The 24,454-nt window shown below is 40.0% G+C and overlaps 1 protein-coding gene across 6 annotated transcripts in view; it reads left to right on the top strand.

Annotated features, from left to right (window-relative positions):
* The window catches only part of RAPH1 (Ras association (RalGDS/AF-6) and pleckstrin homology domains 1), a 158,990-nt gene that overhangs the window by 62,147 nt on the left and 72,389 nt on the right, over window positions 1-24,454 (top strand). For 5 of the 6 annotated variants that reach the window (XM_073306496.1, XM_073306495.1, XM_073306494.1 and 2 more), the window contains 2 exons: window positions 13,209-13,328; window positions 24,107-24,212. In XM_073306496.1, coding sequence (XP_073162597.1) covers window positions 13,209-13,328; window positions 24,107-24,212 — 226 coding nt within the window. The remainder of the gene's footprint in view (window positions 1-13,208; window positions 13,329-24,106; window positions 24,213-24,454) is intronic. The other variant, XM_073306498.1, reaches the window with a different exon arrangement.

The raw sequence follows: 24,454 nt of genomic DNA, 5'->3' as shown, positions 1-24,454 counted from the left end.
GTACAGAAAACCACCTCCTTCACTATACAACCTTGATTTCATTCCCTAATCATTATCCATCCCGTGTACTGAATGAGACAGTGTCTTACCCTCCATTCCTCATAATTACAGTTCACACTGTTATGGGATTTGCAAATTGAATTACATGATTTTCTTGCACTCGGTTTGTCAGCCATAATGTTTCATCATTTTAGATACTTTTTAAAAAAGGAAATTCAATGTCAAATGAAATGTTAAATGATCACCAGATGAAATTAATATATAGTGTGTGAATTTTAATATGCTCCGGATTAAACCATGAACCATATGAACGTGTATTGAAACGATTGTATATTGACATAAAGCACGACATTATTACTTAAATGTGACCTGCAAAAGATTTTTTTAAAAGTTGGTCTTTTTTACTGCTTTGATGTATTAAAAAGGCTTGAGAAGATGTGTGTTGTGTGCAGATGGGAAGGTTTTTTCTGTTAACGTAGAAAACTCAAAAATGTAAACTCTGATATTCCCTAGCTTTTATTGGAGAATTAAAGAAAGTACAAGAGATGTTTATGATGACATCTTAACAACATATCTGAAGTGGTAATGATGTTAAATCTTCAGTGACTAATTAACATTTTGAATATAGGAATCTATAAAACAAACCAGGATTTTAACTATTCAGATGGAAAAAATCTTATCCTCTTACTAGTTCATTTAATTCCTCCTTTGCACCTCCATTTCAATAGTTCTTCCAATCATAGGTGCCTAAACTAGATAATACAGTATTTGACTTTATAATGTAAGAAATAGCTGGAAAAAGGTTTCATAATTTGATATTAAAATATAATCAGGTATTCTTTGTACATCCTAAAGAAATGAAAAATAGCATAAGCCCAATGTTTGTCTTCCTTTTGCAAGACATCTTTAAATGTAGCCTTAACGAACTATAGTTTCCTAAAAAGAAAAGGAGTACTTGTGGCACCTTAGAGACTAACCAATTTATTTGAGCATGAGCTTTCGTGAGTTACAGCTAACTTCATCGGATGCTGTTAGCCGACGGCCAAGGATGTTTGGTGAGGTGCCAGCTATGCCCGTTTATACCATCCGTGACTTTAACCGCTAGGACGCACTGTCCCTTCGCGGCGGGCAGCCCGGGCTAGGCTGACGGATGCCCCAAGGTCCTAACCACCCGTGACTTTAACTGCTAGAGCTCAGAGCTCCTTCGCAGCGGGCAGTCAATACTGACTGACAGGTGCCCCAATGGCAGCACTAAGAGCCTCTCCACACCCGTGACTTTAACTGCTAGAGCTCAGAGCTCCTTCGCAGCGGGCAGCCAGGATTGACTGACAGGTGCCCCAAGAGTTTGCCCCGTGGAGGCGGCACAACTCAACGCTAGGCTCTTAGTACTCTCACCTAATGGCCAGGCTTTAGAGCCAAAACGGCTGAGGTTCTTTAATTGTGTTGGCTGCTTTACAGTAAACCAGAGAAAACAAGTCAGGCTTATGCATAAATGGTTACCAAAATTTATTAAGCTAGATTCTAATCATGTGGTTACAAAATTGCTAGTGCCTACTTATTTAAATGTAGAGATGTTACACACACAAACAAGTTACAAAACTGAAGCCACAATCCCAAAGAAAGAAAACAAAGTATAGAGCTCTATTTCAAAATATGTGTACACTAAAGATAGGAGATCAGGTGTGGGTGCTTCTTACCCTCCTTGCATCTCTCGATTCCAGCGGTGCCAAGCCAGGATCGGTCACTCAATTCCGCGGAAAGACGAATAAGTGACAAGGCGTAGGGACCCTCTTAGCTGCAGAAGCCTTGGGAGGCTGTCACTTATCTGACCAGCAGATAGATAGTGAAAAGCACTCAAAAATCATGGTGCTGTAGGTCCCCTACTTATACCTCTGTACTCCTTTATTCTCTTTCTCCTTTCTTATGCCAAATTGAGGCTGGTCTGTCGGGGTGACGCCAGCTTTTGCAAGAGTAGTTTACACTTGCAAGGGAGAGAAACAATAAGTTTCGACTACTGGACATTTCTTTTATCAGGGTAAATATTTTCCCACCTAGGATGTTGGTGTGTGTGCATCACGCTATTTAGTAGGGGCTAAGAGCCATGTCTGTCACAGGGCCTCTGCCTGCTGTGAACTTAATCGTTGTATCTGTTCCCAGAGGCACATTGTAGCAGCACACCTGTGCTTTCACAGCTTCAAAGGCTGTGCTGGAATATATGTTAAGTGCCCTGTTCCTGCTTCCTCCTGTGTTTCCAGCAATGCTGGTCTGAGGGGGGGGGGGGGGGGGCTGGCTGTCTGGCTACAGATGCATACTGTGGAAGTATACGCAAAAAGAAAAGGAGGACTTGTGGCACCTTAGAGACTAACCAATTTATTAGAGCATAAGCTTTCGTGAGCTACAGCTCACTTCCTCAGATGCACACGGCTGTTACTCTGAAACTGTGGAAGTATGCATCCGATGCATTCCACAGTATGCATCCAATGAAGTGAGCTGTAGCTCACGAAAGCTCATGCTCAGATAAATTGGTTAGTCTCTAAGGTGCCACAAGTACTCCTTTTCTTTTTGTGAATACAGACTAACACGGCTGTTACTCTGAAACCTATAGTTTTCTAATCTAGGTTAATGCTAAAAGTGGTTTTAAAATGGTGTGCTATTGTTACAGGTTACCTTTAGTCCTTTATTAATCTGTTTTTTAAAACTTGGCAATGGACATTATCTTTGTGGACTTGATGAATGTAGCATTTTAACTATTAAAATGATATTTTAATTATTCCGTTAAAAAACCTAAGGAGAAAAATAATTGACAATTTGTCAACAGTCTTTTGGTTTTCACACTTGGATAACTGAAACAGCCAACGGATTTTTATCAAACTTTTCTTAAATTTTCACCTGGTGAGGTGAGAACAAGCCTGGAAAATTATAATCTGAGGCATAACTTTTGTAAAATTGTGTCTAAAAGTAGTGGATTTGCAGGAGACTATTATGGGGAATAATATAAAAAGGATAATTCTTGTTTATATGGTGGCTTGAATTTGAATTTTGTGACAAACATTTTGTACCATATATGTTATCTAGCTAAATTTGTGGCTAAGTAATATGGAAACACCAGGCCACATTTATGGATTTCTGTGTTTGCTGCATCTAAAATTAAGTAACAGAACTAAAAAGTATTAGTTTATCTGAACTATGCTTCTAACACTGTTTCGGATAATATATTGAAAGGGGTACTGTTTTCTAGTATGCTTTAAATTAAGTAGAAATCTGGTGAAAAGATTCATTTGGAAAAGATTCCTAAGGCTGTTGTCTCGCTACCCTTCTTTCAGTCTTGTCAAGAAAAATTAATGTTTTTTTAATTTTTTTGATGTAAATTTCCAGGTTTCTGCTCATAAATGTTCAAGCAGAGTTGTTATCCCTCCAGCTTTTAAAGATAGAACCGCTGAATATATTGTAATTCTTGAAGCCAGTAATATAAAATTATAAGAAAAAAAATGTAGTGTGGAACAGTTAGATGGGTTATGAATGTCATCAGAATCCAGTGTGTTGGAATTTATTTGGACACTGTGATGTTGGCACTCAATATTTAAGAAGAACAAAGTACATATTAAAATGTACTGAAATTAATTTTGATCAGTTGCTAGAACTTTGAATTACTTTTGTTCAGGCCCTGGATTGCTTTCCATAGAGCAAATTTAATGTTGGCTCAGCTTTCATCTGCTGTCTGATTTATTAGCCACAATTTTACAGCCTGAAGTCATTCAGAAATCTAGTCCACTCTTGGGAATTCAAAGTGAGAATTCAGATGCACCTTTTGGATAAACTACTGCAGAGTCTAGTTTCTCAATGATGTACTGATATTGTGAATAGAGATAAATTTAAGTTTCCTTGGAGATGGATCAAGGCTTTTGGATACTAATTGCCTGAAAACATTCCATTTTATTTGTCTGTATATATTGATATTAAATGTGGAGGGGGGATGGAACCCAAGACAAACCAAGCAAAAACCTGTTACATGCACAACTTTAACACTGCGTTGTGTATTAATCAGGGAATGAGAAAGTTAGAGCTGAACTGCTACCTTCATTGTGCCTTCTGTGTGTGTAGTATATATTGAAGCAGTGGTTAATGATGTGATTGTATACAAGAGAAAATCCACTTGTCTCCACAACCTTAGATACACTGGCATCTCTAAAAAGGTATGAGCACAAATTCAAAGACAATGGTTAAGCAACCCAATGGAGTTAGGCACTCAATTCCTTTAGGCTCCCTTGAAAATGTCAGCCAGAATATGTATGCTCAAAGGGCTGGATTTAAATAAGAGGTTGCTTAGTCAAATTTATGACTTTTGAGTACTTTATGCAACATGAATGTTACTTTACCCTAGTATCTTTCTTAATTCTTTGATTTTTTTAAATGTCTTTTTAATAGAGAGAAGTCTGCAGTAACAGGCATTTAACCAGAAAAGGCCAAGTAGTACCAATCAGTTTTTTGGTGGTTTTTTTTTTAATGTAGATTTAACAGATGATAGCTGGCCAAAGGGTGGCTTGTCTGTCACTACTTGGTTGATAATACTATCTCTCTTGTTTGTAGGCACTGAGATATAACCATTTTTATAGTGCTTATTACAATAGCATGTGGATTGTTTAAAAAAAACAAACCCAAAACATTCTACTTGTGGCTAATCATGGGCCTTCTGCCTTTTGAACATATTGCAGGGTTGTTTTCAATTCTGTCACCAGTGGTAACTGTATGATGGAAGACTTCCTAAATAAGTATAGTGTAGATCAGTAAGGAAGTAAGCAATTTTTCAGTAATAGTGTGCTGTGACACTTTTGTATTTTTATGTCTGATTTTGTAAGCAAGTAGTTTTTAAGTGAAGGGAAACTTGGGGGTACGCAAGACAGAGCAGACTCCTGAAAGGGGTACTGCAGTCTGGAAAGGTTGAGAATCACAGGGTAGACAAGTCCTTAGAGTCTGATTCTGAAAATACTTTTTACTGTTCATGGTGCCTACTACAATATCCTGTTGGCTTCAGTTGGAGTAGATCATGGTTGTAATCACCTTATCTGATAGCATGAGTTTGTATCACTGTGCCATTAGTCTTAATTGTATGTCATGGCAAGGAATTTTTAATTTGTTTTGACTCAAACTTACCTCGGCCCCAAAGATCAGCTGTTATTTTATTGTGACTGTAACTAATTTAAGAAAATTCTGAATCATGAAATGGAGGTTGCTTTTGACACAAAATTTTATATTGTTAACCTTAATTCATTTGAAGTTTCATTTTCTATGATCTTTTCTGTTTTCTCACACATTTTAAAACCTTTTGAGTCTCATATTGATAGCCTTGATAGGTTAAAAGCTATGATGCTTTGCTTAAAAACAAACATGACAGCATGAAATACTTTCCTGAATGGTGGATGAGTTTTTACTAATTTAAGAGTATTTAATTGTGTAACTGAAAATTTAAATGATTGCAAAATGCTACTGCTGAGGAGGAGCTAATTACTTTTCCATAAAGTAATAAAGTAGAATAACAAACTCCTATTTTTATATGCATTGAAAACTGAACAAACTCAACTGTTTGAAGTTAGTCTGAAAACAAATTTCGTAGCCAGTTTATTTAGGGAAGAAGGTGGATCTTTTTCCAACACAATCCTACAACATAGTAGTCTTTCTAGTATAGTGGGGTCTGTAAATACAAGCAAATATATAAAAAGCTGCATATCAAATATTTACTGATTCTGGTCAGTCTCAGTATATCATTCCTGTTTTAAATCTTGTTTTCTGTAGAATTTTGCTTTTATTTTTCTTTCATATAGAAAACCTATAACATTAGTGGGAAGAGAAACTGATATTCCCAATCCTCACGCCATTTCATCAACACAATAGTTTTGCTAGTTTAGAGGAATCCTATCCAATATGTGTTCTAGAAAACCTAGAAATGAGAATTGAATTTGAAAAAACTAAAAAATGTGATGTGAGCTATTGTTTTGAATTTGATGAACTCTAGTAACTTACCTTCCCAAAAAAGCTAAAACTTGACATTATAATATATTTTAGGAAAAGAAGAAATATTCCCTTGCCATGAAACTGGTTCTTAAGGAGAATCTAGAAAAATGGAATATCACGCTTCTAAAGACACTATTATGATAAATTGTCAGCTCTGTTCTAATCTAAAAGTGGAAAGGAACTAAAATAATCAGCTGTTATGAAAAGTTAGATTTCAAGGGTCAAAATTTTCAAAAGTGTCTAGTGATTTTTGTTGCTTCAATGTTTGGGTACAAAGCCTGAGACATCTTAAAGAATCCTGATTTTTTTTTTTTTTTTTTTAGAGGGCAGCTGCTCAGCAATTTTGGAGAGTTGGGACCCTTTAACATGTGTCATGACTCCCACAAATGGAGATACCCAGAATCACTAGTCATTTCTGGCCAAAATTTTTCTGGTTCCCAGAAGCAGGTAAATTCTGACTTGCTGTACACAATATGGCAAGTTGAGTCCAAGACCTTGATCCTGCATTGTGCTCTATATGAGTAGACTTGAGCCATGTCTACACTAGCACTCATGTAAGCAAAACCTGTCACTCAGGAGTGTCTGTTATCAGCAATGGGATTTGTGCTAAGAAAATTCACCTTCCAGGGCCAGTTAGTGAGTGAGTTTAAATCTAAATGAGACAAGAGACATTTGATCATCTTAGTGTGCTTTTTGAGAACAGACACTGACTTACAGGATATACAGCTGATGTTAGGATAGCTTGGGTGGGGCTGCAAAGGAGCTGGCAGACAGCACAGAATTTTAGTACCAGGCTTCCTGATGTAAAACAGTACTGTGCTTGTAAAAGCTTTCCTTGGGCTGCTAAATGTTATCTACTGAGTAAATAGAATTAGGGCAAAGTGTCTGATGCCAGGTTAAAATAATTAGAGGAGCAGTTTGCAGCCTGGGGGATACTATTTCTTTTCTTTTCTTATGAAGATCAGGTCTTCATAAACATGCAGTAATAATTACTAGATACTCACTTCTACTGGAAGAATAACTATGAAAAATGCTGTTGAATAAATTAGTTGCAAAATACAGTTTGTTACAGTATAGTGGGTGGCAAAAGAAGTTTAAGGGAGGAAGAGGCTAGCCATGTAAAATCTCTGCAAATGTTAAGTACTGCCTGCATTATTTCATAATTTCCATGTATTTGATCACCCTACATCAGTCAGATTTCCCAAGGTGTATTTTTTTTTTTTTTTGGTTCTTGGGTTTTTTTGTGTGTAGAGTTGTTACATACCCATATAAAAGGCACCAAATACCTTAGCCTCCAAATTTAATCTTATTTTAGTTGTGTTTTTTAAGGTATTTACTAAACTTAATAGGAAAAGAAAAGTGTTAATGCTGAAATATAATAGCATTGTTAAAGATACACTCTCAATTTAAGTAATAGTTTTGTCCTATTTGTTAACCTACTTTTATTCCAATTAAACATCTAAGATTATTAAAACAAACTGGAGAAAAAAGTTCTTGTTTAAATGTTTTTGTTGGTGAAAGAGAAACTTTCAAGCTTGCACAGAGCTCTTCTTCAAAAGCTTTGTCCCTTTCACAACACAGCTACAGAAGCACTGCAAATAGGTTCCCCAGGTTGCTTATGTTTGATTAATCGTAGATGTAGTAGCTCTACATCTTATTAGTTGTCTATCTTCAGTATTTGTAACATTTCAATCCATGACTTTGTTTAGCTAAAAGTTAGCATTTTTTAATTTTTTAACAAAATTAAAATTTATGCTATTTTGAACTAAACAGTAACCAGTACTTTTTAGTTAATTTAGGTTGCAAATTTCAACATATTTCAAGATTTGGCCAAATTAAACCATACAGCACATCCTTATTAATAATAATAATAATAACAATAGTAATATTTATTATCTATTTCTTTTTTTCACTTCTTTGGGAGAGAATCCTTTTTTCCCCAGTTTTATGCCTCTCTCTCCTCCCCACCAAACTCCTCAGGGTGTTTGTTGGGCTTCTTCAGGCCTGATCTGTTCCTCTCCATTGTATGCTCTATTTTCAGTTCATCACCTGTGCTGCTTGTCTTTTCCTCCTGAAAATTTTAACCCTCTTTTTAATTTTGCATTTTGGAATGAATGCAAGATTTACTAGTGGAGGTCTTGGGTGTTTTGGGGAAAGGAGAGCCAGAGAAAATTAGTAAATAGTTTTGGATGCTAAAGCTACTTACTAAATTATTTATGAACGACTAAATCAGATGGTAGATAAACAGGTTTCTATTGCATTTCAGAGCTTTGGCTTTTTTTGAATAGACTTATTGTTCTTTTCACAGTTGTCAGATCAAATATATAGCTGCAGTGGTTTAATGTAAAACAATCTATCTATAGATGGATGCTTCTTGTAAAAGTTAGAATTATATGTTTGTCTCACAAGACCAACTGAACCATGCTAGTATATTGAGGTGAGTGAGATGCCCAGAGGTGGAATGTTTATGGATGAATAGTTAACCTTTGGTATATGGAAGGTTAAACCTTCCTTCCTGTTGGATGGTCACCATAATGCCATTGAGTCTTGCATAAAAGAGATTGGGAATGAAATCTTACAGCTGTAACTGTCTCTTTCAGGGAGAGATTTTCTTTTGTTTCTTCGTGTAGTGAGCATATAGTGAATTATAACATTGCTGAAGTAATCTGGAGAGCATCCAATATTTAAACTCTGACAGGATGTATTCCTAGCATTCTCTGTGGCTCATTTAAGCAACATTTTTGTTTACAGATGTGTAGAGTCAGCTATTTGCGATGCAGTGAGACTGCATTTCCGGTGGATTGAGTGATGTTGCATATCTGTGGTCAGCTGAATTCCTTGGACTAGAGAGTTGAATTCTTTTAGTGCAAAGTCTGTTGCTGGCAATGAACACGTGTTCAAGGGTTAGCATGAAAGAATGTAATGTGGCATGGTAGATGTCACTATGGACTTTGTGTTAGCTCTCTAGTTTTTTGGGTGCTTTGTACTGAGCTTGTAAATGGCAGGGGCAATGTAACTTTAGAAGAATGGGTTCTTAAATATATTAATAAAAAAAACCCTTGCTTTTGTCTCCTCTCATCATAAGGATGAAAACCATAGTGGTCCTACCCACGTTGTTGGGTTGTGTAACTATACTTTCTAAGTGGTAGGTGCTGGTATCATTCAAATGGTTGGACACAACAGTGTTATGTTGACTCACTTTTAATTTCAAACCCAGTTATAGAAATCATTTTCAATATTTTGTTTTTTGTGGTGTAATGAATAGAGACAGAGAACACGTTCGATATATGTTCAGTGATTGTCACCACCTGTGTGTATTATGGGGAGCCTACCCGTTGCCTTTCTAAGAGATTCTTGTGACTTTTTTTTAAAAAAAAACAACAAGTAACACCTCTACTCTTAGTAGCAGACCTTTAATCATAGGTGCCAACTCCATGGGTGCTCCAGGGCTGAAGCACCCACGGAAAATCCACTGACAGACCTGCGGATTAATACCTTTTCCCCTCCAGCGCCTCCCACCCTCCTGAGGCCCTGCTGATCAGCTCTGCCCTCCCACCCCCAGTACCTCCCACCTGCCGCAGATCAACGGTTCAGTGGTGTGCAGGAGGCACTGGGGGGAGGGGCAGGTGGGGCTGAGCGGGAAGAGGTGGGGGCTTGGGGAAAGGGGTGGAATGGGGATGGGGCCTGCAGCGGAGCAAGGGTTGGAAGGGGTGGGGGTGGGGCTTGGAGGAAGGGGTGGAGTGGCGGGCAGGTCCTGGGGTGGAGTGGGGGGCAGGGCCTGGGGCGGAGCGAGGGTTGAACATCCCCCCCCCCCCCCCAGGACCTGAGTAATTTGGCGCCTACGCCTTTGCTACTTGGCGTGAAGAGATCCTTATGACTAAAGAAGTGTCTTTCTTTTCTTTTGTCCTATGAAACTAAATTCAGGTTCAGCAGAATTATAAACTGTTAAATATCACGATTTCCCTTCACTCACTTGCATTTCCCTGGAAAAATTTTCCTGCATGCCAAAATAAGTAAACATAAACATTTTGAAGAGCTGGGTCACTGCCAGGAGGTTCAGAAACTATGTTCTCTCACCTGCTCAGGTAGAAGGGAGACTATCATTGCCTATTGAAACTTTGTGCTTGTAAACTGCTGCCATGGCTAAGCAGCTGATGAAGGCCAAAATTATTCAAATCTGGGTACCTAAAGTTAGGTTTCTAAATCCATATTTAGAATCTTTGATAAGTGGCCTGATTTTCAAATATGATGAGCTCCCACTGATGTAGTAGCAGATGGAGTTGCTCTGTGCCTCTAAATAGAAGTGGTCTATCGTTTTTCAGTTGCCTAAATATGGAATTAGGAGCCTAACTTCCAGGACCCACACTTAAAAATTATTGCTTTGACCTGCTTCCTTTTCATTTTTAAAAAAGGTGTTTATGAATTACCAGTTAACATTAAGAAATGGATTGCAGTAACTGTTGTGGCCAAAAGGATTATTTTGAGAAATGGAAATCTGCAATTTCTCCCTCGTACACAGACTGACTGAGCTCTCTGCTACTGCACTAATGGGAAAAAAAATTACTCTGTCTAATAGAAGTGCTTGGGAAAAAGTACGAGGATGTCTGGTCACACATGAAACTATTTCATACCTTTGCAGTTCAATGTGTATTGGTCCCCAATACTTATAGACTATGTTCTCACTTATTTAGCTATTTAATTAATAATTAATGCACTGCATCCTCTTTATGGGGTTTTTTCAGGATTTTGAAAATAATGAATGTTAAAGTTTATTGTTTGTATGCTATTTCCACTTTGTGTATGTGTATATGTTTTGTTATATACTTATATAAAATAAGTTCTTATTTTTCTATTTCCTGTTGGATAGTATGTTGTTTTTGCGTATTTGAAGGCTTTGGAAGCACATCTGTTTGCAAATGCTGCATGCCATTTCTTGTGGGTAATACATGGCTGCCTTTGTGGTATGAAAAAACATGGTCTAAGGCAGGGATCGACAGCCTTTGGCACGCGGCCCATTGGAGTAATCCACTGGCGGGCCGTGAGACATTTTGTTTATGTTGACCATCCTCAGGTGCAGCTCCCAGTGGCCGCAGTTTGCTGCTCCCAGCCAATGGCAGCTGCAGGAAGCGGCGGCCAGCACATTCTTGCAGCCCGCAGCTTTCAGCAGCTCCCATTGGCCGAGAAGGCAAACCGTGGCCACTGGGAGCTGCGGGGGGCAATGTGTGCCTGTGGATGGTCAACATAAACAAAATGTCTCGTGGCCCACCAGCGGATTACCCTGCTGGGCCACGTGCCAAAGGTTGCCGACCCCTGGTGTAAGGTCTTTGAACAGCAAGTTGTAAAATAATTTCACAAAAAGAAAAGGAGTACTAGTGGCACCTTAGAGACTAACGAGTTTATTTGAGCGTAAGCTTTCGTGAGCTATAGCTCAAAGCTTATGCTCAAATAGATTAGTCAGTCTCTAAGGTGCCACTAGTACTCCTTTTTCTTTTTGCGAATACAGACTAACACGGCTGCTACTCTGAAAATAATTTCAGTAATTTTAAGCCAGATCTTTGCACTTGCTGAAAATGTCAGCAACTTCTCCAAAATAAGGAGATGTAAGCTGTCTTTAACCTTAAAAACAAAATAAAAAAACCCTGGGATATAGCCTTGGAGTAAGAGGAGGAGGAAATCGATAATAAGCCAATATTGCTCCCATTGAAATTAACAGCTAAACTCCTGTTGACTTCAGTGGGAGCAGGCTTAGCCTTAAGTCAGCGTCCCCCAACTTGAACAGTATTTCAGCCAAATACTGTAGTCCTAATTATGTTAAATTTTCTTTTTTCCTTTTTTGGAATCTGTGTAACAGCAGAGAGAAATGCAACTATGCTGGACTCTGTTATCATGATGGTGTGTTTTACAGCAAAGACGCAAGTCAGTGCATTCTATCTCAAAAACTGAAGCCAAAACGTGGCCTAAACTGGCTTAGGACAGTGATCAGGCAGTCATGTGCATGGATATGGCAGGAAGCAGTGTAAGGACATGGCAAAAAAGAAAAGATGTGATTTTTACATACAAAAAGTCACTATAAATAACAGAAGAGAACCTACTTGGGAAAAGCTCCCAAAAGGGATTGTTTTCAAACCTCCATTCATGACCAAGAATAGCAGAGACCACTGTGAACGGAGCACTCTGGAAGTTCATATCTTCACTTTTATCAGGAGGCAAGACTAGATCCTGGAATTTCTTCATGCTACTTCATCCTTTGCTCATTTTCAGCAGAGAAGAATAGAGCTGATGATTTCATATCCTGCTTCCGTCTTTGCCTTTGTCCATTCTGCCTCTGATACACTTTGTGCTTCCATGCTTTCTTGATTTGCATCTTTCCGAAATACTCATTTGCTTTGAAGTGCCCAAAAGAAGCAAGTTAAGAATAACAATAATAAAAAAAGAATTAACCCCCAAGTTATTCCTGCCTGCTGGGTTTCTCAGTGAGTTCTGTGTTCTCTTTATTTGTTTTTTACACTGTAAACTGTTTGAGGAGGGAACTCATTACTATTGTATGCCAGGTGCTCAGCTGGTGTAAACTGGCATAGCTGCTAATCTGGCCGTGTCTGTTACAAATCCAAGCACATCAGTGGTTAACAAATAAATAGTAATGGTTCCTTTGAAATGCAGGGTTGATTACAGTTGTAACATTTTGAACCAGAATATGGTAGCAAGAAATGTCAGTCTTAAGAGGAGGAAAAGGCAACTAAAATACATTGGAGTGAGATGGAACGTTTACTCCAGTTCATTTTAATGGGGTTCCAATTCTAAGCATGTTTACTGAGCGGATTCTGTTGTATACTAATATGTCTTTGTTTCAGCCTTGTGAGAGTAAAAACAGAAACTACATTTACTTAATGTAGAAAATTTATCAGACTTAATACTATCACACACAAAAAAAGTTTACCTGTTACATAGGTTTCAGTAGCTTCTCAGAAATATCTGAGTTTCAAATGTCTACTTAGTAGTACAATTTTTCCATGATTTTGTTCAGTGATGGCATTTCCCAGTGTAGCGATGTCATTTGTAGATAGACGTTTAGTAAGATTCTTAAACTACAGTCCTGCAGAATGTTCCCAAATAGTTTATTGCAATCCTCCAAAGAGACCTTGTTCCCGCTTTTTAAATGCGGAGTGTAAATTGACTGGTGTATTTCTTTTGTGTTTCAGATGGAGCAATTATCAGATGAAGAACTAGATCATGGTGCAGAAGAAGATAGTGATAAGGAAGACCAAGATCTGGACAAGATGTTTGGACAATGGCTTGGGGAGCTGGACAAACTCACACAGGTCAGGGACGTACAAGGGTCAAATATTTCATTAAGTAATTGGCACCAGTGTTACACATTAATTTTTAATGTCTCAGTATGTTCTTAGAGTATGTATCAATGTGATTCCCACTGTAGGGAGCACATGCACCTCATGTGCATGAGATTGGAGTCTTTTTTTGAAAAGCGGTATCTGTTGAGGCTGCACGTGTGCTCGGAGTCTCTTTCTGCTCCTGTGCGAGGGCATAAAGGGCAGAGTGGCTGCAACCCCCCCCCTTAGTTCTCTTACCATCTGCTGCAGGAAGACTGCACCTAGTGAGTGTCCAACCCTTTATTCTACTTACAGACTTTGAAACTGGCTGCTCCACCAGCTGTGTGGAGAAATCTTCATATTGGCATTCCAAAGAGAAGAAGCAATCCATTCACTCAAGGGCCATGCTGTGGCTCCTGGGAATCCTCTAGGAAACCACAAAAGTACCAACAGAGGCAAAGGACACTGACCTATTCTCAGAGTCCACAGCTAGAGTTACCCACAAGGAAAGAGATCCAGGGGATGCTTCTCTCTCCCTTTTGGCAACCCAGATCCCTTTCAGAAATGGCAGATTTGATAGCTCATGTGACTCTTGACACTCCCAATCTGGAGCCTGCCCTTACCTTCGGGAATCCCTTTCCACCAGGCCTGGACAACTGTCACAGCCAACAAATGTGCATAAGGGCCCAAGACTACCTTATACATTTCCACTCTTTAAACGCTACCTTCCTCCCTTCCCTATTCCTTTTCAAGGACTCTCCTCATGAGAGCCTTTTACAGACAGAAGTGGCCTCGTTACTTCATCGAGGTGCCATAGAAGAGGTAAATGCGGAGGATAGGGAAGGAGGCTGCTTCTGTTCTTGTCCTTTCCTTATCCTGAAGAAAAAAGGGGATCTTTGTCCTACCCTAGACCTGACAAGAATGAACAAATACATCATGCTGCTTCAGATTCAGAATGGTGGTAATGGTTGCCTTCATCATCCCATCTCCTCAGACTCAAGACTGGTGTGTGCCTCTGAACTTGTGGGATGCATACTTCCATATCGCCATCCACCCGGCTACAGGAAGTACCTAAGATTCACAGTGGGGCCCAATCATTATCATTCAGTCTCCACAAAGTACCTAGAGGTAGTAGCAACACATCTCAGAAGGAAGGTCATTCATGTTTACCCTTATCTGGACAATTGGCTGAACAAGGACAGATCTCACCAGGAAACAGCAGCAAGTTTGTAATATGCCCTCTCCCTGTTCTCTTGGCTAGGCCTTCTGGTGAACTACAAAAAAATAGGCTCTTATCCCATCACAGCTGATAGAGTTCATAGGAGCCTTGATCAACTCCTGGTTAGTGAGAGCGTACCTTCCCACAGTCAGGGTTATTGTTGATGCATTTGATATTTATTAATTCAGATAGAATCAAACCCAGCTACAAAGGTGCAGGAATGTCTGGAACTGCTGGGCTATATGTCATTGTGCACATTCCTGACTTTGCTTGCCAGACTTCACCTGAGGCCTCTTCAACTCTGGCTCAGGTTGGTCTATACCCCAGATAAACACCAAATGAGCAAGAAGGCGGTGGTTACACCTCACATCATTGCAGAAGCGAAGTGGTGGAAAGAACCCAGAAGGCATGGAGGGTTACCATTCTCTTCTGCTTCCCCAACAATGATTTTAATCACAGATCAAGGATAATTTGGGGTGTCCACCTGAACCGTCAACAAATGCAAGGGACGTGGTCCCCAGAAGGGGCCCATGTCAGTGTCCTGGGGCTCAGAGCTGTCATGTTAGCCTGCACATCCTTCCTACCCGTTTGTCAAAGCTCCACAGTGCAGCTCTTGACAAACAATACGTCTGCAGTGCACTATGTAAACAAAGAGGTACACACTCTTCGCCCTGCTGTCTATAGGCAATCAAGCTCTGGATATGGTTAACTGTGCTGGCTCTTCACCTCCCAGGAGTCAGCAACACCCTGGCAAACATCTGAGGAGACTGTGTTACCATTCACAAGTGGTCACTGTGGCGATCCATCATGGATGAGATGTTCCTTCGCTGGGGACCCTGTGATACTTGTTTGCCACCAATGTCAGGTGCCAGAACTTCTTTTTATTTTCAGAGGAGGTATGAACTTGAGGTTGTTACCAAATGCCTTCCTTTCATAGTGGTCCCAAAGCCTTCTCAATGTTATTCCACTGATCTTTATGATAGTATCCAAAATCGAACAAGACAAAGCCATGATCATCCTCATGACTACCTACTGACAGAGGCAGTTTGGTTGACAGGCCTTCTACAAATATTCAGTCAGCTGCCCTCCAGCTCTCACGTTGCTTGGATCTGATCTCATAGCACCACTGCCAGATGCTCTGTGACTCAGTCACTGCACCTGATTGCATGGCTATGGGCTGATTGAAAACTGCAGAAAGAGCCTGCTCCCTCGGGGTCCAAGAATTCCAGATACAGAGCAAGACTGCATTGACCAGAAAGACTTACTCACCTAAATAGAAGAGGTTTTCAGTATGGGCAGCCAAATATGGTCTGGACTCAGTCCAGGCATTAATACTGAATATCCTCTACTACTTAAAACAAGCTGGCATTTTGTTCACCTCTATCCAGGTCCACCTCACAGCAATTTCAGCTTGCCATCCGCCTGTAAGGTGGTGCTCCGTCTTCCTTGTGCTGTTCTACATATTTTATAAATGACCTAAAAAACGGGATAAACAGTGAGGTGGCAAAGTTTTGCAGGTGCTACTAAGTTACCCATGATAGTTAAGTCCAAAACTGACTGCGAAGAGTTACAAAGGGATCTCACAAAACTGGGTGACTGGGCCACAAAATGGCAGATGAAATTCAGTTTTGATAGTACAATGTAATGCACATTGGAAAAAATAATCCCAACTGTACATACCAAATGATGTCTAAATTAGCTGTTTCCACTCCAGAAGGAGATCCTGGGGTCATCGTGAAATGTGCAGCGGCAGACAAAAAAAAAAGCTCACGATGTTAGGAACCGTTAGGAAACTGAGAGATAAGATGATGAAAAATGTCATAATGCAACAATCTAAATCTATGGTATGCCCACACCTTGAATAGTGTGTGCAGTTCTGGTAACCCCATCTCAAAATTAGAATTGGAAAAGGTACAGAGAAGGGCAATAAAAATGATTAGGGGTATGGTACAACTTCCATATGAGGAGAGATTAAAAAGGCTGGAACTGTTCATCATCTTAGAAAAGAGACGACTAAGGGGAATTATAACAAAGGTTTATAAAATCATGAATGGTGGGGAGAAAGCGAATAGAGAAGTGGTGTTATGTGAAGAGGTAAATAACACAAGAACCAGGGGTCACCCAATGAAATTAGTATGCCGTAGGTTTAAAACAAGCAAAAGGAAGTACTTCTTCACAAAACACACAGTCAACCTGTGGAACTCTTTGCCGGGTATGTTGTGAAGGCCAAAAGTATAACGGTTTAAAAAAGAATTAGAAATGTTCATGCAGGATAGGTTCAACAGTGGCTATTAACCAAGATGGTGAGGGACACATCCCCATGCTCCAGATGTTCCTAAACATCTGACTGCCAGAAACTGGGTCTGGAGGACAGGGGATGGATCATTTAGTAGTTTTTCTGTTCTGTTTATTTCCTCTGAAGTATCTGGTACTGGCTGCTCTCAGAAGGGAGGATACCGGGCTAGCTGGGCCATTGTTCTGATCCAATATGGCCACTCTTATGTTTTTATTTTCTCACCAGATGGGAATTAAAGTTTCTCAGAGGACTATTACATACTTTCCCATCAGTCAGAGACCATACTCCTGCCTGGAATTTCAGCATAGTCCTCCTCAGGTTGCTGGAGTCTCAGTTTGAACCTCTTTTAGAATGCTCCTTGCATCACTTTCCTCTGAAGATGGTCTTTCTAATGGCTATTACTTGAACCAGAAGAGTGAATGAGGTTCAAGTGTCTGTCAGAAGCTCCCTATATAACATTTCATAGGGATAACGTGTCCAGGACTTTATTACATTGACAGGACCAAACCGTTCAGACTGTCTTCCTATCTATTTCTGTCTATAGCTTGGCATCCTAAAAGTCAGGCCATCTCGTCAGAAAATAACCAAATGGATAACTGAGTATTATTGTGTTGCCAGCTGCCTGGTGCACCTCTCCCACTGAACATTAAGGCCTATACCAACCAGATCTTGAGCATCCTCCTCCTCCTACTTTAAGAATGTGCTGATATCAGAAACTACAAAGCAGCATTGCAGAGTAACCTATTGACCTCTTAAACATCGCTCTTTGACTTAGCGGTCAAGTCTGAGGCCAAATTTAGGAAAGCATTTCTTCAATCACTGTTTGACTGATTTAGCTGAAATCCTTCGATCTCATGATCCCCAGGGGATACTGCTTACCAGTAACCTACAGTGGGATCCACACTGACACTCAAAGAAAAAACTTTTACTTACCCTGTGGTAACTGGGTTCTTTCTTGTCAGTTGGACCCTGTGACCTGCCCTCTGTCCCTGCATTTTGGAGTTTTCAACTATCATAGACTTCAGAGTAGGGGGGAACCAAGAGAAGGTCTCAGCTGCTCTGCCTTTAATGCCCTCATATTGGAGCATGAGGCAGCTCAGGGTGCATGCAAGGCCCTGGTGGATATTGCTATTCAAAAGACACTGATCTCATGTGTATGAGGCACATGCATACCTACAGTGGGATTCACACTGACTACAACATCTGAAAGAACCACACTTATTGTAGGGTAAGTAACTGTGCTTTCTGTGGAAATGATGCTCAAGTGCACCCATCCTTTAATATCTTTTTAGTTAGTGGGGATAATATTTTTATGGATAGATATTACCTATAAATAGAATAAGTAATTTCTTGTTGTATATTGCATCATTTTGTTTAAGGAACAATTTTTCTTAATTCTAAGCCTATGGATAAAGAGCCATAGAAAAATCTTCATTCCTAGATAAACAGAAAACTATTTTAGTGGCAAAATTATTTCACAATCTTGTGTTTACAAATCTAAGTTATGTTAACTAGGTAGGAATCTTTTGCAAAGCCGTTGGCTGCATTAATAATTGTATGCCTCAACATATACATTTGCAAGAGGAGGAGTTTCAAAACAGATTTTTGGACTTCAACCCCCATAACTCACTTTGCTTCATAATGCACCATTACCTTCATAATGTACACACAACTTCTTGGAGTTTATTGGCGTATTATTAGTGGACAAAAATTACATTTACTGACAGTTAAGCTTGCATCAGGTCCTACCCCACCCAGGCAAAATCTCAAAATTCTGGCAATAAATAGTTAAGGAAAAAATGTCCTGCGGTTTTTGCCACCTTCATACTGCTCACAATGCTGTCGCCAATAAATTCCATCGCTTCATAAGGTTTTCACTTCCGTCTCCCATAGTTACTGAAAAGTGATATGTATCCCAGCTTCATCAGACTTGTGCTCTCATGCAAAACCTTAATGATAGCTCTTATGTCTATATCAACAGATTGGCATATCTGTCACACAGTCCATTTACTTGAAAAGTTATTGTCCCTTAACGTGGCTGAGGTCACAGTTAAAGATTTGGCATGAGCATAATTAGAGCTTGCAAGAAATCCAGAGTATCTCCCTGAACACATTCCTAGTGCATTCATTGCTCTATTCCAGCGGGACTATTGGAGCAATGGAAAAACAGGTCTGTCTTCTCTGAATTTTTCTTTCCCAGGTTCACTGGATATTTATTGGACCACAAAGTAAGATTTTTTTTTCCAGATGGAAATTTTTTTAAAGGATATGTTTAAACTTTATGGTGCCCAAGAGATCTTTTTAATTCACTGTACCCTCCAAATTCCCTGCCTCCCAAATAAATGTTACAAAATTTAGTCTTAAACCCTGTAGCACTTGTGGCCAATACCTTATACCATTTAGCACTAATGCATTTTGCATTAGTGGTTAGCATCGGGATATCCTGGTTCTAGGGCCAGGGTATTAAGGAGTATCTTATTTTGTATTTTGGTTCCATTCAAGATTTTCGCTTGGTTTGCTATAGCCAACCAGCAAAACTCACCAATTCACCTTCCAAAGGCTTAGGTGAGAACTTGTTCTGCTGCTATCGCTAGAACCTATCTATATAAATGTTCATGGGACACAAAGTAATTTGTTAACTCTTGGTTTCTGTACTATACATAATGTATGTACTCCTGACCGAAACTTTTTAATAAGCAGATGAGACTTTATCAAGAGATCTAAACTATAGGCCAGCGATTATGGGTTCAGTCTGAGGAGTTAAGCCTCCCCTACCCTTCTCAGTTTCCATATTGGTCCTCATCACCCACAAATAACTCCAGTTCCTACCTTTACTGATAGTCATAACTGTATCCAGTAGCAGCAATGTGTAAACTCACATGATTCTTGACAGTTTTACTGTTGCCTATTAGGTTCTAAATAGGCACATTTTCACTCAGGTGCTGCTTGGGAAATCTCTGGGTATCAGTAGACGCACTAGAGCCATCTGTTTGCAGCCTGAGCAAGACAGTGGTACATCACTGATTTACATTCTGTTTACATTTGGATGGTTGTCTTCCCAGTTATAAGGAATAGCCATGATTTTTTTCTCCCTAAAGAGAAAACTTAAATCTGCAGAAATTGATGATTTAAGGCACCCACGTTTATCTTTATCACTTGGATTTTTCAAGCCCAATTGAGGGCAAAGACTGAAACAAAATGGGGGTGGAGGGGTGGGTCTGACAGAATGAATGGTGTTGGGTGAGGAAGAAAAAAGATGTAAATCACACAGTTCAAAAATGAGTTGAAAGAAGATAAGAAAGAAACAGAAGTAAAATTCTTTTTTCTGTGTGTGAGGTTCAACGGCTAAACTAATTAACAATGCTACATGGCTACCTTAGAAGCTGAAAAGCATTCAGGAATTAAATTTCCCTTCCCTAGAGTTTGGGAATCTCTTTCAGTTAGCTCCTACCCCACCTCTGGATCCCGAAACACAAATTTAAAATAAAACCTCTGGTAGTAGATAAAACTTACTTCTTCCTATGAAGCTTCGCTTTTAGGAGACTTGGGCCTGTCTACATGGGAGATTTCTTTTAAGTTATACCAGTGTACAGATGTGATGTTCCCGTGGTGTTCTCTGGACTGGTGATCTGCCAGGCCACTCCAATCCTTGACTCTGGGAGCCAGCCTTACCTTGCTCTGCTGTGAGAACCCCCACTCCTGGGCTGTTCACGCACAGCCTCTAGCATGTAAACTGCTCCTTGGATTGTGCAACCCAATGACACTGGCCAATATCTCCAGTCCCAGACACAACCCTAGCAGCCTCCATCTTGCAGTGTCCAGTTATGCCCACTGGACACTGCAAGCTTATGAGTTCGTCAGTTTAACACAGAAATTGATATGCACCAGGGTTGTTATCCTAAGGGGAGTCTCTGACATGCTTTAAACCAAACGCACTGCTTCAGGTAGAATAAACAAACAGATTTATTAACTGCAAAGATAGATTTTAAGTGATTAGAAGTCAAAGCATAACAATTTGGATTTGGTCAAATGAAACAAAAGTAAAACGCATTCTAAGCTGATCTTAACACTTTCAGTGCCCTTACAAACTTAGATGCTTCTCACCATAGGCTGGCTAGTTTCCCTTCAACCAGGCTCTCCCCTTTGATCAGCGCTTCAGTCGCTTGGTATGGTTTCTGTAAATGTAGGTGGAAGAGAGAGGAAGAGCATGGCAAAGTCTCTCCCTTTTATCATGTTCTTTCTTCTCTCCTGGCTTCCCCCGCCCCCTTCAGAGTCAGGTGAGCATTACCTCATAGCAGTCCCAAATTGACCAAAGGAAGGGGGGTGACTCACTCGGGAGTCCAACAGATCCTTTGTTGTTGCCTAGGCCAGTGTCCTTTGTTCCTGTGAGGCTGGGCTGGGTTTGGTCTCATACATGCCCTGATGAGGTGTGAACTGCCTCTCTGCTCTTGGGGAGTTTTTGCCTGGGCTTGCTTTAAGCCACGAGGGCATATTTTCAGCCTCATAACTGTATAAATGAAATTACAACCTATAACACTACTGTTACGATTACTATAACAACAATGCTCAGTGCATCATGGGCCTTCCGAAGACACCCAGCATAACAAACTTTTCATTGGATACAACACAATCATTTTACAAGGATGAACATAGGGGTGCTGGGTGTTCCCCCGAGGTACAGAGCATCCCAACAGATATAACTATAACAATGTAATTGTAACACTCCATGTAGACCAGGGATCTCAAACTCAAATCACCATGAGGGCCACATGAGGACTAGTACATAGCCCGAGGGCCACATCACTGACACTTTTTCATAAAAAGATACAAAAGTCTGCCCCCCCGCTCCACCCCTTCCATGAGGTCCCGCCCCTGCCCTGACCCCATTCCAACCCCTTCCCCCAAAGTCCCCGCCCCAACTCCACCCCCTCCCTGCCCTTTATTCACACCCCTTCCCCAAATCCCCACCCCGGCCCTACCTCTTCTCTGCCTCCTCCCCGGGGTCGCCGCGTTCCCGCTCCCCCTCCCTCCCTCCTGGGAAGTCCTCAGTGCTGCCAAACAGCTGTTTGGCGGCAGGAAGCGCTGGGAGGTAGGCGGAGGAGCGGGGACGCAGCACGCTCGGGGTGGCAGAGGTGTGAGGGGAGTTATGGCAGGCTGCAGGAAATAACTCGGCAGGCCGCTTGTCTGAGACCCGTGATGTAGACAGTCTCATTCTGAAACAGGCAGTGTAGCCTCCTGTTTCAGTGGGTGCACTGTACTAAATTGTCGATTGGGCACCGACTACCTGTAGCAGCACCCTCTACCCTTGTACTGCAACCCTAATCCTGGCCTGGTGCAGAGGGATGATTCCTGGGAGTTGGGGCTGGAGAGTGAGATGTGGTATTCTTTGATTTTAGTAAGACTTTTGACACAGTCTGCATGACATTCTCATAAGCAAAGTAGGGAAATGTGGTGTAGATGAAATTACTATAAGGTGGGCTCACAACTGGTTGAAAGACCATACATAAAAAGTAGTTATCAATGGCTTGCTGTCAAATTGAGAGAGAATATCTAGTGGGGTGCCACGGGGGGTGGGGGTCAGTCCTGGGTCCAGTACTATTAGATATTTTCATTAATGACTTGGATAATAGAGTAGAGAGTATGTTTATAAAATTTTCATATAACCCCAAGCTGGGAGGGGTTACAAGCATTTTAGAGAACAGATTTAAAATTCAAAATGACCTTGACAAATTGGAGAATTCGTCTGAAATCAACAAGATGAAATTCAGTAAAGACAAGTGCAAAGTACTTCACTTGGGAAGGAAAAATCAAATGCACAGCTACACAGTGGGGAATAACTAGCTAGGTGGTAGGGCTGCTGAAAAGGATCTGGGGGCTATAGTGGATCACAAACTGAATATGAGTTGTCAATGTGCTAAAAAGCTGCAAAAAAGGCTAATATGATTCTGGGGTGTATTAACAGGCATGTAGTGTACAAGACACAAGATAATTGTCCCGCTCTACTTGGCACTGGTGAGGCCCCAGCTGGACTACTGTGTCCAGTTCTGGGCACCACAATTTAGGAAGGATTTGGACAAATTGGAAAGAGCCCAGCAGAGAGCAACAAAAATGATAAAAAGTTTACAAAACCTGACCTCTGAGGAAAGGTTGAAAAAACTGGGCATGTTTAGTCTTGAGAAAAGAAGATTGAGGGGCGACCTGATAAGTCTTCCAGTAAGTTACGAGTTGTTCTAAAGAGGATGGTGATCAATTAGTCTCCATGTCCACTGAAGGTAAGACAAGATGTTATGGGCTAAACCTGCAGCAAGGGAGATTTAGGTTAGATATTAGGAAAAACTTTCTAGCTATAAAGGTAGTTAAGCTCTGGAATAGGCTTCCAAGGGCAGTCATGGAGTCCCCATCATTAGAAGTTTTTAAAAACAAATTGGACAAACACCTGTCAGGGATGGTCTAGGTTTACTTGGTCGTGCCTAATTGCAGGGGGCTGGACTTGATGACTTCTCGAGGTCTCTTCCAGCCCTACTTTTCTCCTTTACAAAAACAGCAGAACATGAATTTACAAACAAATTAAATGTAGTCAGCATTTTTATTTTCATGGTAAAATATTCATACAGCACTGTCTAATATACCTAGCCACATAACCATTGCTAAAGTATTCTGTTACATATCAACATGTTTTTTTAAAGCCATAAGGGATAACATATGCACAACGTGATCTTTTCTTATAAGATGGAATGAAACTCACTTTTATAACTAATATATTTAAAAAATAATAGTCCCTATTAGTAAAGATAATTTGATAATTTAGGCAAATTTACTTTAAAAAGTCCTCTTTCTGTTGCTTCTGAGATATTGTTTTTTTCTGAATTGCGTTGTTAGTCAAACTGATCCAGGTAACTGTAGAAAATCTCAAAATGGTGACGTGTAGAACAATACTATTGAAAAACAAAAATTTAAGAATATATTTTCCTTCTTTTCAGTTCTGTAGTGAATGTATTTTAACATCTCTCCTAGTTGGACAGTTGATGTTAATCTCAGTAACATGGTAACTAAATCCTTTTCTAGTGCAGATGCTACAAAAGATAACTCATTTTTTTAGATTACATTTCTCCCGCTGAAGATAAGCTTTCAACCATATTTGTAATATTGTTTGACCATCAGCTCCTGTTATATTAAATGCAAACTTTATTTTAGCTTCTTTTCTCTCTTCTCAGTTTGTTTGCTTGTTCGTTTATTTATTTATTTATTTTTTAGAGTTTGGATACAGACAAGCCCATGGAACCAGTAAAGAAATCCCCTCTTCGCCAAGAAACCAATATTGCCAATTTCTCCTATCGCTTCTCCATGTACAATTTGAATGGTAAACAGAATTTTCTGAGACCCTCAATTTTTTCTCTAACATTGAATGAATATTTGTTTTATCAGAAAGCAGCCATTTTACAAAATGCTAAAATCCTACAGCATTAAAACATAGCATCCAGACATACTAGGGCATCATTTTCTAGTTTGCTTACATTGTATTATCCTGTTTATGTTGACACAGGATTCTTAGGGTCACAAACTGGATGTCTATCAGCAGCTATTATATGAGAATCAGAATCT

Source organism: Lepidochelys kempii, chromosome 11, assembly GCF_965140265.1.
Source record: "Lepidochelys kempii isolate rLepKem1 chromosome 11, rLepKem1.hap2, whole genome shotgun sequence".
Taxonomy (NCBI): Eukaryota; Metazoa; Chordata; order Testudines; family Cheloniidae; genus Lepidochelys; species Lepidochelys kempii.
The sequence above is the reverse complement of the archived record's forward strand: the minus strand, read 5'-3'. Positions and strand labels throughout refer to the sequence as shown.